The following is a 16,845-nucleotide window of genomic DNA, read 5'->3' on the forward strand; positions in this document are numbered from 1 at the left end:
AACAATAGGGAAAGAGGGAGAAAAGAGGGAGAAGGAGAGCATCAAACATAGGTCTTAGGAAGGACAAGAAAATAACAGTAATCCTTTTCAATTACAGGATGCTATTAAATTTCGAAGTGCATTTGTAGACATCAACCCATTCTTCTCTCAATGCCAGGGCATTTCCCTTAAAGAGAGCCTGTTCTAGTACCACATTTGTGCCCAAACCTATATTTTCTTGCAGGAAAACAAAAGACTTTCAAGTTCCCATTGGCTCTGGCCTCTTGAACTTATCTTAATGTCACCAAGCTTTACCTTCTTTGACCCTTTGAGACAACTTGATTCTGAATCCATCTTATAATTGGGTCATCAGCTCTTCTGACCAGAAGGGTCAGTCCATGGAAGCCCTCCCTGGGCATTCAGGAACATCCCGAGAGCTGGGTGTTTCCAGAAGTGAAACGTAAAGTAAAAAGTGCTCAGGACAGAACTAAGAAGTCTGTAGCAATCACAATATCCCTTTGAAATAGAATGGGGCTCTAGTATCATTTCTGCTCTCCTGATAATTGGAAGTGAAGCCCAGAAATCAGAAGGGATCTGCTCATTGGTACCCAGTAAGTTACTGCCAAACTCAGGGCAAGACCACTTGTCTCCTTTCTTCCAAAAGAGTTTCCATTAGCCCATATTGCTTCAAATTTGACCTTGGCCAAAATTTATCTGGCATCCTTTCCCATCATGCCTATACTCCAGTCTACTGTGTTGTCAAGAACATGTCTTTTTAGTTTACCCTGATTTCTGGGAAATCCTTTAGTCCCATCATGGCATCACTATTGAGAAATAGCTCTCAGAATGTTTCTGAATAGCCAGGGCTTCCATGGACTGACCCTTCTGGTCAGAAGTTCTGATGTCCTGATGACAAAATGGATTCAGAATCAGGTCATCCCAAAGGGTAAAGAAGGTAAGGCTCAGTGATATTCATACAGGTTCAAGAAACCAAAACCAAAGGGAATTTGAAAATTTTTTGTTGCCCTACGAAAAAAGAAAAATCATGTTTGGGCACACTGGGGTGCTAGGATAGCTCGCTTTGAGGGAAGTTACCTAACATTAATACAAAGCCCACGAATAGCAACTCTGCCCTCTGACACATACTTTCTCTGACTTAAACAATCTGTTTAAATATGTCACTTATTGGGCTGTTTCCTTATCAGAAAGAAACTTCCCTCTTTTTTTCAGTGCCTAAGGAACTCTTATTGACCCTTCAAAACCTAACTCAAATATCATCTTCTCTAAAGTCTTTTTCTCAACTACAGTTGACATTCAATATTATTTTATATTAGTTTCAGGTGTACAGCATACTGGTTAGACATTTATATAATTTATGAATTGATCCTCCCAATTCGTCTAGTACCTGCCTGACACTATACGTAGTTATTAGAGTATTATCGACTAGATTCCCTACGCTGTACTTCACATCCTCGTGACTGTTTTGTAACTACCAATTAATTTGTGCTTCTTAATTCCTTCACCTTTTTCACCTTGCTTCCCACCACGCCTCGCATCTGGTAACTATCAATTTGTTCCCTGTGTCAATGAGTCTGTTTCTATTTTGGTTTTTTGTTTTGGTTTGGTTTTTTTTTTATTTATTTATTTTGTTCTTTAGATTCCACATGTAAGTGACATTACATGGTACTTGTGTTTTTCTGATTCATTTCACTCATAATACTCTCTAGGTCCATCCATGTTGTCACAAATGGTAAGATTTCGTTTTTTTATGGCTGAGTAATATTCCATTGTATATTCCATTGCACCACTTCTTCTTTATCAATCATCTATTGCTGGATATTTAGGTTGCTTCTGTATCTTGGCTACTGTAAATAGGGCTATAGTAAACAAAGGGGTGCTTATATGTTTTCAAACTAGTGTTTTGGATTTCTTTGGATAAATACCCAGAGGTGGAATTGCTGGGTCATAAAGTAGTTCTACTTTTAATTTTTTGAGGAAACTCCATACTGTTTTCCACAGTGGCTACATCAATTTGCAATCCCACCAATAGTGCACACAGATTTCTAAGGACACTTTCTTAACATCACCTCTTCCCACTTCAAATTAACATCCTATCCTTATCTCTGTCATAGCAATAGCTAAATTATCCTGAACATTGGTTTCCTTATCATTAAAATCCAGGTAATAACTTAATAGGTCTAAAACTAAAGCCTTGATCTTCCACCCAAAACTTGCTCCATGCAAAAATCTGTTTTTCCTATTGTTTCAGTGAAAACCTCAGAGTCAACCTTGACTTCTCTTTCCCACATCCAACCCATCAACAAATGAAGTACTCTCTACCTTCAAAATATGTCCAGAAATTGATTCTTTCTCATCCCTTCACTATACCCACCTCTGACTTGAATAATTGCAATAGCCTTCTCTCTGGTTTCTGTGCTTTGCCCTAGCCCCTTTTTATTCTCAACTCAAAAGAGTTTTAAAACATAAGTCAGATCATACCACTTTGCTGCTCAAAACTTCCCAATGGCTTCCCATCCTTCTAGGACAAGAACTAAACTTTTTATAATCGCCTGCAGTGCCTGTAAAATCTGTGTCCACTCCTAACTAAATCTCCTACTCTTCTTTCCTGTCACAACTCCACTGTAACTACTTTGGTTTCTTTGATGTCTCCTAAACATGTGAAATAGGCTCAGAGACTTTGCACTGGCTGTTCCCCTTCCTGGGATGCGTCTTCTAGATGTGTACTTGGCTTACTCCTTCAGCTCCTTCAGATCTCCGCTCAAAATTTACCTCAATGATGCCTGCTCTGCCCATTCTATTTAAAATGACAAATCAATCATCCCCACCTCACAGCACTTTTCCTTTGCTTAAAATTTTTCCATAGTATGTATCCCATCATAAAAGTATAATGTACTCATTTATCTGATTTGTTGTCAGTCTCCTCCCATGTAAGCTGCATGCAGGCTGTTTTGTTCTTTGCTGGACCAGTTCCTACAATGGGTGCCAGGCTCATATCAGGTGCTCAATAAACTTATTGTTTAAATGAATGACAACATCTAATAAGGAAATATGAGAATTAAATGCAATATATGCAACAGAAGAAATAAACCTCCTATCCTTGATGATTCCCGTTGGGTGGGAGGAGAAGACACAGTTATTCTGCTAGAGGTAAATGGGAAGAGAAAAGTTTGCCCTAAATTTTTATCTGTCACAGATAAAAAAACACGTAACTACAATAAGTCTTCTCTATAGCCTTTGTGCAACCAACACTGGCAATCACAGAGAGAGGGCCCTGGGTCGGACGGCCATTTCCTATGCCAGTGTTGGCCCCTGAGAATCATCTTGCACAAGAGGATGACAAAAAGAGAGACTGAAAATTCTGGGCATCATAAAAAATAAAGAGTTGTCTCACTTTAGGTTGGGTAGAGGCTTAGGAATGATGGTGCCTTCAGGAAAATCGTTCTCCACCTTACGAGTATTGCTTTAGAATTGTAGTTTGGAGAGGGAGAGGGAGAGGGAGGGGGAGGGGGAGGGGCAGAGGGGGAGAGAGAGAGAGAGAGAGAGAGAGAGAGAGAGAGAGAGAGAGAGAGAGAGAGAGAGAGAATCTGTTTAAGAATTCCCCTAGCAGCCCAGGAGACATTTTTGCAAGTATGAGTGATAACGAGAGGACAGATCTTCACCCCACTGGAGCACAGCAATCCTCGAGGGTACTGACATTTGGTTCAAAGCCCACAGTGAATTTGCAGCTCTCAGTAGGGCTCCCCCAAATTGAAAATTCAGAATCTGGGACACGTGTCACGGTGGATGGTTGCATCCCATGAATTGTGCTGGGAAAAGGATCCTAGGAATGGAAGAAGCCTTGTGGGAAAGCAGTGGATTTATCCTAGGCAGGAGACACTGAAAAAATAAGCTGTTCCTCTGAGGAGGAAGAGAGATGGATAGACCTTCAGATAAAAAAGCAAGGAAGGGCCCGTGAGAGGCCATCTGGGAAAAGATGAACTTCAAAAAGAAAAGTTTTTCTTTGTTTTCTATAGTCATAGCCAGTTCTAGGATTAGTTTCTATGATGTCATTTCCTCTAGTTCTCCCCCAAAATATTTAACTCTTACATGGCACTAACTGTATTGCAGGTGCTAAGTGTTACATATATAGTTCTTAATGTAATCCTAACTACCATCATCACTGTTGCCATTTTACAGATAAAGACATAAAAGCAGGGAAAAATTAAATAATATGATCACAATTACACAAACAGTAAGTGGCAGGGCCAGGATTTGAACCCTGGCAGGGTGGCCCCAGACTGGACCCATCTAACCTCTCTGCTACACTGCCTTCTTCATCAAGTTTCTCATGCACACAGCTGCCTTGTGAGTGGTAAGGAGGGAGTTAAGCAAAGGGGTGCTCAGGGCACTTATTGCCTCCCCTGCTGTGTTAGTTCCTCCCAGCAGACTGGCTGTACCCTGGGAGTCGAAGTTCTAAAGTTCTGGTGGAGCTGGGGCTGGCGAAGGAGCAAGAGAAGCAGCCTCAGTGTGACTGGTTCACACAAACGCAAACTCCCCTGAGACGAATCGAGACAAATTCCCCTTGCCCCAAATGCGTTTGAGGAAGGTAAAGGAACTCTTGATTGGGAAAAGCGCCCTCCAGGGTGCTGCTAACATGTGCAATAGGTGAATTACAGCACCTGACATGTGCTAGGTGCTCCGTAAGTTGGAGCTGTCGTTTCTCATTAGGTCATGTTGAACCATAGGAGACGTGACTGTTAACAGTTTTCCACCTACCAAATGGCAATTTCACGTGGTTCAATTTACATTTTAACGGTTAATGTTAAATGTCCCACTCACCTTCTAGGCTGAACTCTGTTTAACAGCAAAGAGTGTACTTTTCAGATCGGTGTCCCAGAGCCTAGTGGGAATACCTGACTCCAAGTCCCCGCTCATTAAATACTTACGGAACTGAACCAAACGAGCACCCACCGAGTCCACTTGCTAGTTATTGAGCTAGTATAGGTTTATTAACTCTATACAGAGCTACTGTGTATTCTTACTAGGCTGGTTGGTTAATTGTTGACAGACTCACTGAATATAGCTTTGACTTCTAGGATCCAGAAGGAAAACGGGAGTGTCATGCACATCTGTCCCACCTTTTGTCGCCTACCTGGAATGACTTCAAAGACAAACTTCCCCGCTTCTTCTGGGTTTACGGCGATCTCTTTGATTGTACTTCCTGGTAGATACATACAACCCTGAAATATCAAAAGTCAGCAATTTTATCTCCTATGAACTAACGTTAAGTTGGAGGACAGATAGGATAATGATGGGATTGGGGAGTGGAATAGGTGGAGAAGAGCATGGAAAGTTAGCTTTGAATGGGACCCTCTGCTATTCAGGCCTCAGTCAAATTAGGTGGTAGCCACGTGAGAGCAAACTGGGTGCCCAGAGAGAAAAGGACAAGGTCCTGACAGGAGAATGAGCTGAGACGGCGCCCTCATCAACACTTGCTTCCTCCTGTTTTTCCAAGAACCCAACTTCCTGGCGAAACCAGACACCTGATCTTTGTGAAGGCAATGCTGAGCCTGAGTGGACCGTACTATCTGCCGGGCTCCCAGAGGGGCCATTGAGGACTGAACCACAGCTAGCATTCTAGGGGATGGGGTCTTCCCCTTTGCTAAGTACCTTAAATATATTATTCATTTAGCCCTCCCAGCAATCCTCCAAGCAAGGTATCATCCTGCCCATTTACAAGTGGGGAAACTGGGCATCGGAAAGGTTCTATACTTTGCCCAGTGTCACAGAGGTAGTACCATGTTTCCCCGAAAATAAGACCTAGCCGGACAATCAGCTCTAATGCATCTTTTGGAGCAAAAGTTAATATAAGACCCAGCCTTATAATATATAATATAATATAATATAATAATATAATATGTAATATAAAATATAATATAATATAATATAATATAATATAATATAATATAATATAATACGATACCGGGTCTTATATTAATTTTTGCTCCAAAGGTGCATTAGAGCTGATTGTCCGGCTAAGTCTTATTTTCAGGGAAACACCGTAAGTGGCTGAATGCGAATTCATCTCAGAAGTGAGTTCAAAGCCTGTGCTCTTCACCATCCTAGTTGTCTTGTCTTAGTAGGGACCCTTCAGCTTAACGTCCCCTGGAGGTGGGCAGGAGGATCATGGATCCCTAGAGGAGGGGAGAGACGGTGCAGTAGGGTATGTGACCTCTTATACCTGATTATGTTATTAGAAAAAATAAGTCACTTCCACGATGGGTAGGTCTGATGCTTTACCATTTACTGTGCACTGTCATATGCAGGATCTCTTTAGATCCTCACAACAGCTTCATAGCAATAGCATGGCAAGATTTGCCACTTCTACTTCGCAGATGAGGAAACCAACACTGTGAAAGGCTAAGTGACTGCATGAGGGGACAGAGTTAATTTGTACTAGAGTTAGTTACTCATCATTTACATCTCAGTGGTTACTGGAGGTAGCATGTCTGATTGTGAGCTGTATAGAATAGACGTGTGTGTCTTTATTCCAGAACCAAGTACGGATGAAGGAGATTGGCAACAAAGAAGCTACAAAAGCAAGAGTTTTAAGGAACTCTCAGATCAGCTCAGGAGCCTCAAAGAATAAATGTTTCTTGAGGGTCTAGAAATAAAAATGTCTAAGGCTGAAGGAGAAAGAGAATAGAAGAAAAAGAAGAAGAGGAGGAGGGAAAGGCGAAGAGTAGAAGGGAGGTGAGGAGGGACAGAGGGGAAGTAGGAGGAGAGGGAAGGGGAAGGAGAAGAAAAAGGAAAAAAAAGTCTATAAAAGGGAATTCTGCATTTTTTCACGTGTCTCTAATTTTATTACTTAGAACTAGCCTCCACCCATCCACATCTTTAAATATCTATGGCCTCAGAAAAAATGACCCTGAGGCTGTGCTGCTGGGCTAATTTGCATGAGTTATGGTACCAGAATAAAAGGTCATGTTATTTTTAGATAGAAGAGAATACTGCCTGGTAGGAAGGAAAAGAAAGTGAGATTTCAGGGGTACCTGCCTCTCCTAAGTACCTCTCCAAACTAGTATTTAATACCCCAAATTATTTCATTTAAAAATAGTATAAAGAAAATACAAAATATATAAATACCATTTATTGAACTGTTACTAGGTGCCAGGCTCTGTGCTAAATGCCCTGAACATATTATCACATTTAATTTTCACAAGAGCTCTATGAGGGATGGGCTGATATTTTCCCCATTGGAGAGATGAGGAAGTAAGGCTCAGAGAGGTTAACTAGCTGATCCAAGATCACAAAGCTTGTTAATAGGAAAGCTATGATTCAAACCTTGGTCAGTGGGATTCCAGAATTACAAGTAAGGCTTTACTTACAAATCCCCTTTACTTGCTGGAAGAAGTCATGATCAGAATTAAACTTAATCACACCAAGGCATAAATGACAAATTGCTTTCTATTTCCTCAAATTGAGCAAGAGAGTCTTGAACATCATAAATGAATAGAGGAGAGAGGAAGAGGAGGAAAGAGTAAAAGAGACATTAGTGAGGGTGGAGGTGGTGACACTGATGGGCAGCAGGAACTGTCCCAGACAAGGAAGGGCCTAAGTTGCCCATGGGCACTTTTATGTACTTGGCAAGTTGATTAGGGTAGACTCTGTGCAAAGATGGAAGGAGGGCAAGATTTATGCTGGAGGCCACAATTCCTACAGCAGTATGAGAGAGCAATGGGACGGTGGTCTGCCAGAACCCACTTATACTGGCTCAGGAGAACTGTTACATTTTCAGGAATTCTGTGAGCCAGTTGTTAAACAGAGCCATTTTAAAAAGTAAAATTATAATAACTTACAATGAAATATTCTATACTAAAAATAAAGGAAAAATAATATGTAGGATTCATCACTTCCAAATTATGTACTATATTTGACTGTGATTTCTGTTCATGTGGTTATTTACATCTATTCCATCTGTGTGGTCAAAATACTACATAACATTGTGCTACTGCGAATCTCTTCTCAAGCCCGTGTTCAGTGATGTCATGTTGGTCGCTTGGATCAGCTTCGGTGGGAGTATTTACACCACAGAAATTGGCAAATGCTGCATCCAAATTAACTTCCCCACCAGAGAGACATTTGTTAAACATTTACCAGCATACCACCCATAGACAACTGCCTGGGTAACTTCACCGAAAGCAGGAGACGAGACAATGGGACAATGAAGCCAGGATTATCTAAAACCATCATTGTTCAAGGAGAGACTTCCAGGCAATTTGGTAAGATTCTGTTTTAAACAACTTCCCTCACAAAGAACCTTTTGCAATGAGTTATAAAAAGCTAGGTCATTGAGTTACAGAGCATATGTGGTGAGAGCTAGACAGACCTTTCTGAGAACTCAGAGAATAAAATTGCACAGACTTCTCGAACCCTTCTATTGGACCCAAGATTCATGAAAGCGCAGACACAGGAGTCCATCATTAGGGTTCTATAGATTAGGGTTCTATAATTTATGTAATCATTTTCCTTAGGTTCAATGTTTCTCATTGTACATAGCACTGAGTATAGCATATTATTTCTTTTAGGTAGTTTCTTAAAAACAGAATGATTGGGTCTATGAGTGCGAACTTTCTTTGGCTCTTGGAAATCTGGCCAAATTGCTTTCTAGAAAAGTCGCACCAATTTACACACACATCATCAGTACACTTGAGAGCCTTTTTTCATCTGACTTCTCTAATATTTTTGAGGTGTCTTCTGTTTTTTGAGTTTTGTAGGTACCGTGTGTATGTGTATGTGTGTGTGTGCGCATGTGTGTTCTTTTTAAATTTGCAATGAATTTATATTGTAGAAAAATTAGAAAGTAGACAAAAAAGAGGAAAATTAAAACTTATGTGTAACTCCAGTACTCAGAGATAACCACAGTTAATACCTCTGTACATTTCTTTCCAAGCCTTTTTCCAAAAATATAGTCACAATTTTTTTCCCTCAAGAACAGGATTAGTATACACATCATATTCTGTTGTAAACTGCTTTTTTTCCCAAAACAATTATATTATGTATATCTTTCAATTTCAAAAAGTATTAATTTAGGGCATCAAATGGCTGAGTTATATCCTGTTGCATAGACACATACAAGTTCTCTGACATAACTTAGCCCCTACTACTGGGCATTGTTTTCATATCACTATTATAAACAACACTGTGGTGAAAACCTGCACAGGTAAATTTAATAATCTATGCCAGTGTTAATCATCCACTTAGGTTAAATTTCTAGAACTAGAAATTCAGGGTCAAAGGGTTTGCATTTTTAAAAGGCATATTACCCTCCAGAAGGGTGGTATAGATTTTCATTTCCACCAGCTGCTCATGAAAATTCCTGTTCGCTAGTCCTTAGCAACACTGAAATTTCTAGAAAATCTTTCCCAATTTGATAAGGGGACAATAGTATCTCATTAGCTTACATTGCATGCCTCTATTTATTACTGAGGCTAAACTTTTTATATATGCTTTTTGGTCACAGCATTTTTGAGAAAATTGTCCATTTGTGCCATTTTTCTATTAAGCTATTTCTTGTAGATTTGAAAGAATCTATAAACAATATTGTATATAAACATTTTTTCCTTTCCAAACATTATTTGCCTTTCACTTTATTTTGTTGGTTTTTAAGGTATAGACATTTTTATTTACACAAATTAGTCTTTTTCTTGTGCTGTTTTTGTTGCTATGTTCAAAAAAACACCTGTCTTCCAAAGATTATGGAGATAACTGCATTTTCTTTTAGGATTGTTATAAACTCATTTTTTACATTTAAGTTTTTAATCCATCCAGAATCATAAGTGGTGTAAAACATAGTGTAGAAATATACCTTTACTTTTCCCCCCAGATTTAGCTCATGTCTGTAACTTTCATTCCATTTCTAGATATTTGCAATGTCTGTGACTCCCAAAATAATGTTAAACAATAATAATAAAATTATTTTATTTTGAATAGATTTTTCTTTATCTTAATAAAATAATTATGGATATATGAAAAGTCTACAAGGATGTCCTCTTAATTCTTGTTTGTAATAACAATATACAAACATTTTCCAGTAGGAAATTAGTTGCATAAATTATACAATGTCTATACCATAGATTATTTTGCCACCATTAGGAATTACATTGTAGCATATTTAATAAGGGACAATATTCATGACATATTGTTAATTTTTTTAATTAAAGAATATTATTCTGTCAATTTTGCACTTAGAACAGATGAGTTTATAAATGTTTATGTTCAGAGAAAACTGAAAGAAATGAGAATTTGGTTTTCTATTTCTTGCTGATGGGATATTTTTGTTTTCTACTTTGTGCTTTTCTGCATCTTCCAAATTTCCTACCATGCACATACATATAGCTTTTGTAATTAAAAAAAATGCATATCCATATAAAGTAAAATATTCTTTCTAAGAAATTAATTTTTTCCTAAAAGCTTTTTTAAAAAAAACAAAACAACTTTTTATATCTGAAATGAGTATCGGATCTTATCAAATGCTTTATTCAACCATCAATGTAGGGGTTGTGTGGTTGTTCTCATTTGACTTATTGATCTCGACCTATTGATCTGATGTATTATATTAATAGATTTCCTACAAAATAAACCATGCTTGTCATCCTGGAAGCAGCTTTACCTAATTATCTCAGGCTAATGTAATCCTGAGAGAACTTTGGGTTTCCTTCTCCAGAAGTACGGGAGAGAAGCTAGGACCTTCAATAATTTAATTAACCCCTTTTCTTCAGTTTATGCTTTTGCAAAACAGTTTTTTACACTTGCTTCATATCATTTGATCCTGTGACAAATGAAGGCCAGGTATGATTGTCTCATTTTACAAAAAAAGAAAGAGGGATCCAGAAAAATTGAATAATTATATGGCCAGACAGTAGTAGAGCCAGGAAAAGAACATGAGCTTGGAGATAAGGTACCGTTCACCCTCTCACCCTCTACACTTCGTGGGAGTAAACCGCACCAAGCTGTCCTTTCTGCTAATTCAGGGAGGCCCACACATTGTTGCCATCTCCCTCACTCTCTGCAGGTGGGAAGACTTTTTGCATCGGCTAGAAATGCACCACTCACCATCATGTTCGCCTGTAATTGCTTGGCCATGATAGTGTCTGGATGGTTCACAAAGCGAAGGAAGTCTGGTTACCATGCACAGGACACTGACCAAGAACCCCATCTGTGGTGGGGTCTCTGGCCCTTCTGCAGCCTTTGCAGTGACAGACACTCACAGCTCTAAGTAGAGGGCCTGCTTTACCAGATGCTGCCGACACCTCACGGATCCTCGAGTCTGCCTTAAAGAGAACTGGTCTCTTCCAAAATGACTGTCTCCTTTCTTTATATACCCTGCCATGCACCCCCAATATCCTCAACCTTCTTGGGGCTTTTTTTCTGACCCCAGAAGGTTCTAGAATCTGTCTTCCCTAATAAGTTCCTTCTGGCCACGTCCACTCTTCTACCTCCAAAGACATGAGGTCTAGATAGTGTGACTAGTTGTCCTGAGACACAGAGTTTAATACCTGGGGCCCCAGGGGAATTGTTAACAGTCTCCATCGCACTCTGGTGTACCAAGATGGCTGTGAGGAATCACTGACGCAGGGAAAAAAGACTTGGGCCCAAGATTTAAGATCAAAACCCTCTCTAGTCCCGTCCACTACATCGGGAAATCCTGTCTGCTGTCCTCTAAAGTATATGAGGAATCTGTTCATTTTCCTCCAGCACACTGAGATTCTAAACATCATAACCTCTCATCTAGATTACCCTCGTGCCTCCTCCCTCCAGTCCTGCATCTATTTTTGAATACAGAAGACAGAGACATCGTTTTACAACATACGTTAAAGAATGTTCCCTTTCTCCTGGGAATGTCTCCATCACCCTTAGAGTAAACACTCAAATGACTTGAGTGGCCTGCGATGCCCTTTGCTATCTGTTCTCCAACCTTCCACAACCACCCCCAGCTCTCTGACCTCATCCTCCCCTCTGATTCTCTCATTCCTTAGCTCTGCTTCTCCTACACTGGCATCCTTGCTATTCCTCATGGACATCAGACATGTTCCACCTCAGGGCCTTTGCACTGGCTGTGCCTTCTGCCTACAGTTTTCTTTCCCCAGAGATCCCCTTGATTACTTGTCTTTCCTCCTTAGTCTTTGCTCAAATGTTACCCTCTTCATCAAATCATTCTGACGACCCTTTTAAAAATTGTAACACCTTCCCCAAACACTTGACCCCCCTTTAACTCATTCTATTTTTACTTATAGAACACGTCATTTTCTAATAAACCATATAACTTTCCTTATATATTTTGTTTATTCTCTGCCTTTCCACCCATCTTCGCAGTTCTACATGCCAGGGATTTTTATCTGTTTTACTCACTGGGTTATTTCAAGTACCCAGAACAGTGTCTGGCATATAGTAGATGCTCAATAAATATTGATTAAACAAATACATGGAAGCCCCAAATCACTTTTCCTATAACCAAATCCACTATCTCTCTCTGTGCCTTCACACTCAGTGTCACCCTCAAGACCACGTCGCCAGCCTTGACTTAAAGCTGCGTTTAGGAAGCTCCACAATGTTCATCTCGGGGCTTCCTGGAGGAGGATCACACTGTCATCTTTGCAATTTGGGTTATATATCTAGAAAATAGTGAAAAGAAGAGAGTGACCTCTTCTCAAATGGGTGTGAGTCTAGTTCAAGTAAGAAGGCCCCTGTGAGTTTGTATGCCATCTAGCTGGGCTCCACACCCACCTCCTGCATGCCTGGATAGAGAGAGAGAGACAGAGAGAGAGACAGAGAACTAGTAATGGGGACAGAGGGCCCAGCCAGTACCTGTGGCTTCATGTCTTCTTCGTCCTTGTAGTAGTAGAGCTGCTGTGCCCTCAGCACAAAGTACCTCTGCTGCCAGTTTTTCACAATGGACCTCTGCTTCTTCAGCCAGCCCATCTTGATAGGCCTTTCCAGCGGGTTGGGGGTGGACGACTGGTGAAAGGCCATCTGCTCGCCGGTCATAACGCTCCTTGACCGAGCTATGGAGAGGAACAAACAGGCAGACTGACTGAGGGATGTGAAGCAGTGTGCAAAGAGTGGGCGGAGAGGTGCGAGAGGAACCCCCGAAGGGGCTGAGCAGCGGGTGGGGCCCCAGCCAAGTCCGGCTCACAGGTCCAGATCCGTATCAGAGAAAGTCCCCCATGACCCAGCGAGAGGCCGGCTCCGGATGAGGCCGAACCGAGATCTAGACGGAGGCAGGAGCCAGCAGCCCAGGGCGCAGGCAGTCCGGCCGCTGGGGTCGGCCCCCTCATTCTGCAAAGTGAAAGATTGGCTGGAGCCTTCTGAAGAGGAAGTGGCCACAGCATCTGACAAAAGGTGCTTCCTTTTTCCTGCGTGGGAGTCAGTATCTGACAAAAGAGAGGAGAAAATAATGCCGCGCTCTGAGGGTTCAGGGTGCGTCCGATGCAGCTGCGGAGGCTCAGGAAGCGGCCGGGCATTCTTCACGCGAGGAGGAGCTGATGCGTCCGCCATGACCTCACCCTCAAATAGAGTCCTGCCCTCACAGACCCCCTGCACCCCTGGCCCCTGTCCACGCAGCCAGCATGCAGGAAGCTGACTCCTCCTGAATTTTCCTGTGGCGTGTCATTGAGGGCCGTTCTGGCCCCCGCCTGCTAGGAGTGTTTACAGCCATTTATACTGGACTAAGGACCTTCCTGTGGCCGTTTTCCTAGACCGTTTCAGTCAGGTTGTCCCTCTCATGTGGCTCACAGCACACAAGCATTTGAAAGGAAAAGAAATCTGCCAGAACGCAGAAGCAGAATATTAATCCAGACCCCTCGAATCACTGCACTGTGTAGTTGGCTTTTGTTTTTACACGAGTTCGTCCCGCCATTGGATCGGGGCCAGGTGTCCAGAGCTTTTCTCCGTGGTCACTCGCATCCAGGACTACTCTCTTCACATTTGCCAGTCCTGTGTCTGCATTCCTCTCTTTGCTGGAGGAAGTCTCCATTTTATCATCCCTTTATTCAGCTTTTGACGCTCCCCAGAATTCACCACGTAGTTGAACTAAGCCACCTCCACTCTCTCCCATTGCATCCCACCTGGTTAGAGATAGTTTCTTCCTTTCCTGGCACTTTGACCCTGGGTCCTTTATGCAATTTCTCTAAGCCTCAGTGTCCTCGATTGTTAAACTAGGATAATAATACTACCTACTCTATGGAATTGTTGTGTAAATAAAAGAAGCTAACATACACAAACCACTTAGCACAGTCCCTGGTCTAAGGAAAGCAAATGTGACTCACAAATTTTATCAACAGATGACTTGACTTACTACTGCCAGCATGGAGATTCCATCTTTATTTCAAAATGTTGCGCTATCACCAAGCTTTCTATCTTCATTCCTATCTTTAGTGTATTGAATTGATAACTTTTCCCATTGCTTTTGATTCTTTTCTTTCTATGTCCTTCTAGACGTGTGGTTTTCAAACTTTATGTCCATGGCATACATTCCAACATCAGAATTTTATATGGCATTGACTCTAACTACTGGAGGTGCCAAAAAAATGTATACAGGTGGGCACTTTGGTCAACGTTGCTTAAGCAGTAGTTTGCCATAATCAAAAGTATCTAGATGCTGATGGTAACCACTTTGAGCACCTCTTGTAATTGCAGAAGTCAAATGTGACTTGTCGTCATCTTTTGTTATTATACATCATTATAGTTTTAATAGTTTTTTTTCCTTTCTTAAAATGTGTATCCTTTTTTGTTTTTTGGCATCCTCTGTCTATCCAGAGTTATCACCCTATTTGTGTGTGTCACCCTCCAACCCTGTATTAATGTCTGAAGAGGACTCTGCCCTAACTGCACTCCCTTACGTGTCTGTTCCTGTCACATACACTCATTCCCAGGTGCCAGCTTGCGGTCACCCCTTACCTCCCACCAGGGACTGGAGAGGTCATATTATATTGTACACCTGGGGGCAAGACATACTTGATCCAATCTCCTGTTAGACAGACGTCATCATAACAGTACATACTCAGCTGTAGTAACAAGTAACTTCACATTTTGACTACAGTTTGGCAGTATGCTTATTAAGGGTTTGCTATACATCCGTGTGTCCTGCACCCCGGGTAAAATTTTCTTATCTCTTGCTCCTTAGTTAACTGCTCTCTTCAAGACCTCTTGTATCTATAACTCACAGGACAGTGGGGCTGGTCACTTACTCTAAGACTGTGAAGAAGATCTGAAGGAATGTTAGCAGGGTTTTGGCAGGAATACGATGGGAGGAGGGAATTTGAAGAGCTGTATAAAGCTCTGTGTCTCTCTAGGTCAGAGAATGTAACTTGCAAAGACTTGTATCCTATAAAGAGGGCAAGTTGTAGGCAGAGATGAAAAGAATGGTTCACACACACGATCTCCGGAGAAAATGAAAGAGTGAGGAAGCCTGGCAGATGCATGGGGACTCTCCCCACCTGAGTAGCCTCTGTGTCACCCAGCCCGGTGTGACTTTTGTGACCATGCAGCAGAAGTCGTATCAGACATGGGAGGGAGGACCCCCCTCCTAGCAAGGACATAGGAGGAGTCTTCACTCAGCCTCAGGAGAAGAGGGAAATAGGCAGGTGCCACCTGGTGGTTATAGGGACTCAGGTCTCATGAGCTAGCCCCCCCACTTCCCCAGACCCCCAGAAATAGTGAGAACCACTGTAGGAGATCAGAGAAACTGAAGTGTCCAACAGCTTTGAAGAAGTGGGATGGGGGCAGCAGGAGCCAAAAAGACGCCATAGATTAAAGAGCATTAACTCAGCACAGTTGCTGGGATACTAATCTATGGTTCATTCTGGGAAATGTTTTGTGTTCTGTTGGGGAAAAAGCAAGAACACAAAAACCAAAACCTCCCCTTGGAAGTATCTGTGCATGGCTGAATGGTCTGGCAAAGGCAGGGGTAGGTATGGGGATCCAATGTTTTCTGACCTGGCCAAGAGGAGTTTAGATGCCCCTGTGGCACGTAGGCAGCCACCTTGTCTGTCTGCATACGGCCAAGGCCTTCACTCACCGTGTTTTATATTCAGGAAATGATACTGTTAACCCATACATCCACCTAGTGTTTCTCGAGTGCCTGTTATCATCACCAGCGTAGGCGGCATGACTATGACCACTGGGTCATGTGTTATAAGTTAGTGTGTGGATGACTCAGTACAAACCTCCGTACTGCTGAAATTAGACCCAAACATGGATGACAGCTGGGGCTCTCATGAGCCCGTGACTGACTAAGCAGGCGAACTCTGTGTCCCATGTCACAGCCAGCTCCCACCTTGTCCCTCAGCATTGCTCATCAGCCAGGCGCATCGTGAGGTAACTCAGATATCACTGCAGAAAGCCTGGTGGGCCTTGAGTTTCACTTGGTTTTGACTAACTTTCCTTGTTAGTTCCTTTGAATGACCTCTCTTCTTTGTGGGTGTGACTTGTTCCCGGATAAAGTAAACAAAGAAATCTGTTACTATTAATGGAGCTGTTCCTCATAATGAAAATAATAACCTTGATGAGCTTCACTTGTGAGCTAATCATTGCCTCCCAGCCTTTCAGGAAGGATTTCAGGCTGTGAGCTGGAGAGGGGGCTGCAGGCAGACCAGGGAGGCAAGATGGGAAGTTGGGAAGTTGGAAGGCAGTTTCTAAGTATTTACAGAACACTCTGGGGAAGGAGGAAATGTGGGTCTCATGAAATCAGAAACCCACCCTTTACTAGAGAGAGAAAGAGTAGCCCCTAGCATCATGGTGTCTAATACAGTAGCCACTTGCTGTGAGTGGTTATGTACATGAAAATGAATTAAAATAAGTTAAATT

General features: G+C 41.9%; 1 protein-coding gene across 1 annotated transcript in view; it reads right to left on the reverse strand.

The window, feature by feature from the left end:
- Positions 1–16,845, reverse strand: part of ARHGAP25 (Rho GTPase activating protein 25) — an 89,235-nt gene that overhangs the window by 37,218 nt on the left and 35,172 nt on the right. Inside the window, exons 2-3 of the mRNA XM_033125336.1 lie at positions 12,847–13,043; positions 5,132–5,219 (exon numbers count right to left, since the gene is read on the reverse strand). Of these exons, the coding sequence (XP_032981227.1) occupies positions 5,132–5,219; positions 12,847–13,043 (285 nt within the window). The remainder of the gene's footprint in view (positions 1–5,131; positions 5,220–12,846; positions 13,044–16,845) is intronic.

This window comes from Rhinolophus ferrumequinum, chromosome 13 (genome assembly GCF_004115265.2).
Source record: "Rhinolophus ferrumequinum isolate MPI-CBG mRhiFer1 chromosome 13, mRhiFer1_v1.p, whole genome shotgun sequence".
Classification (NCBI taxonomy): Eukaryota; Metazoa; Chordata; class Mammalia; order Chiroptera; family Rhinolophidae; genus Rhinolophus; species Rhinolophus ferrumequinum.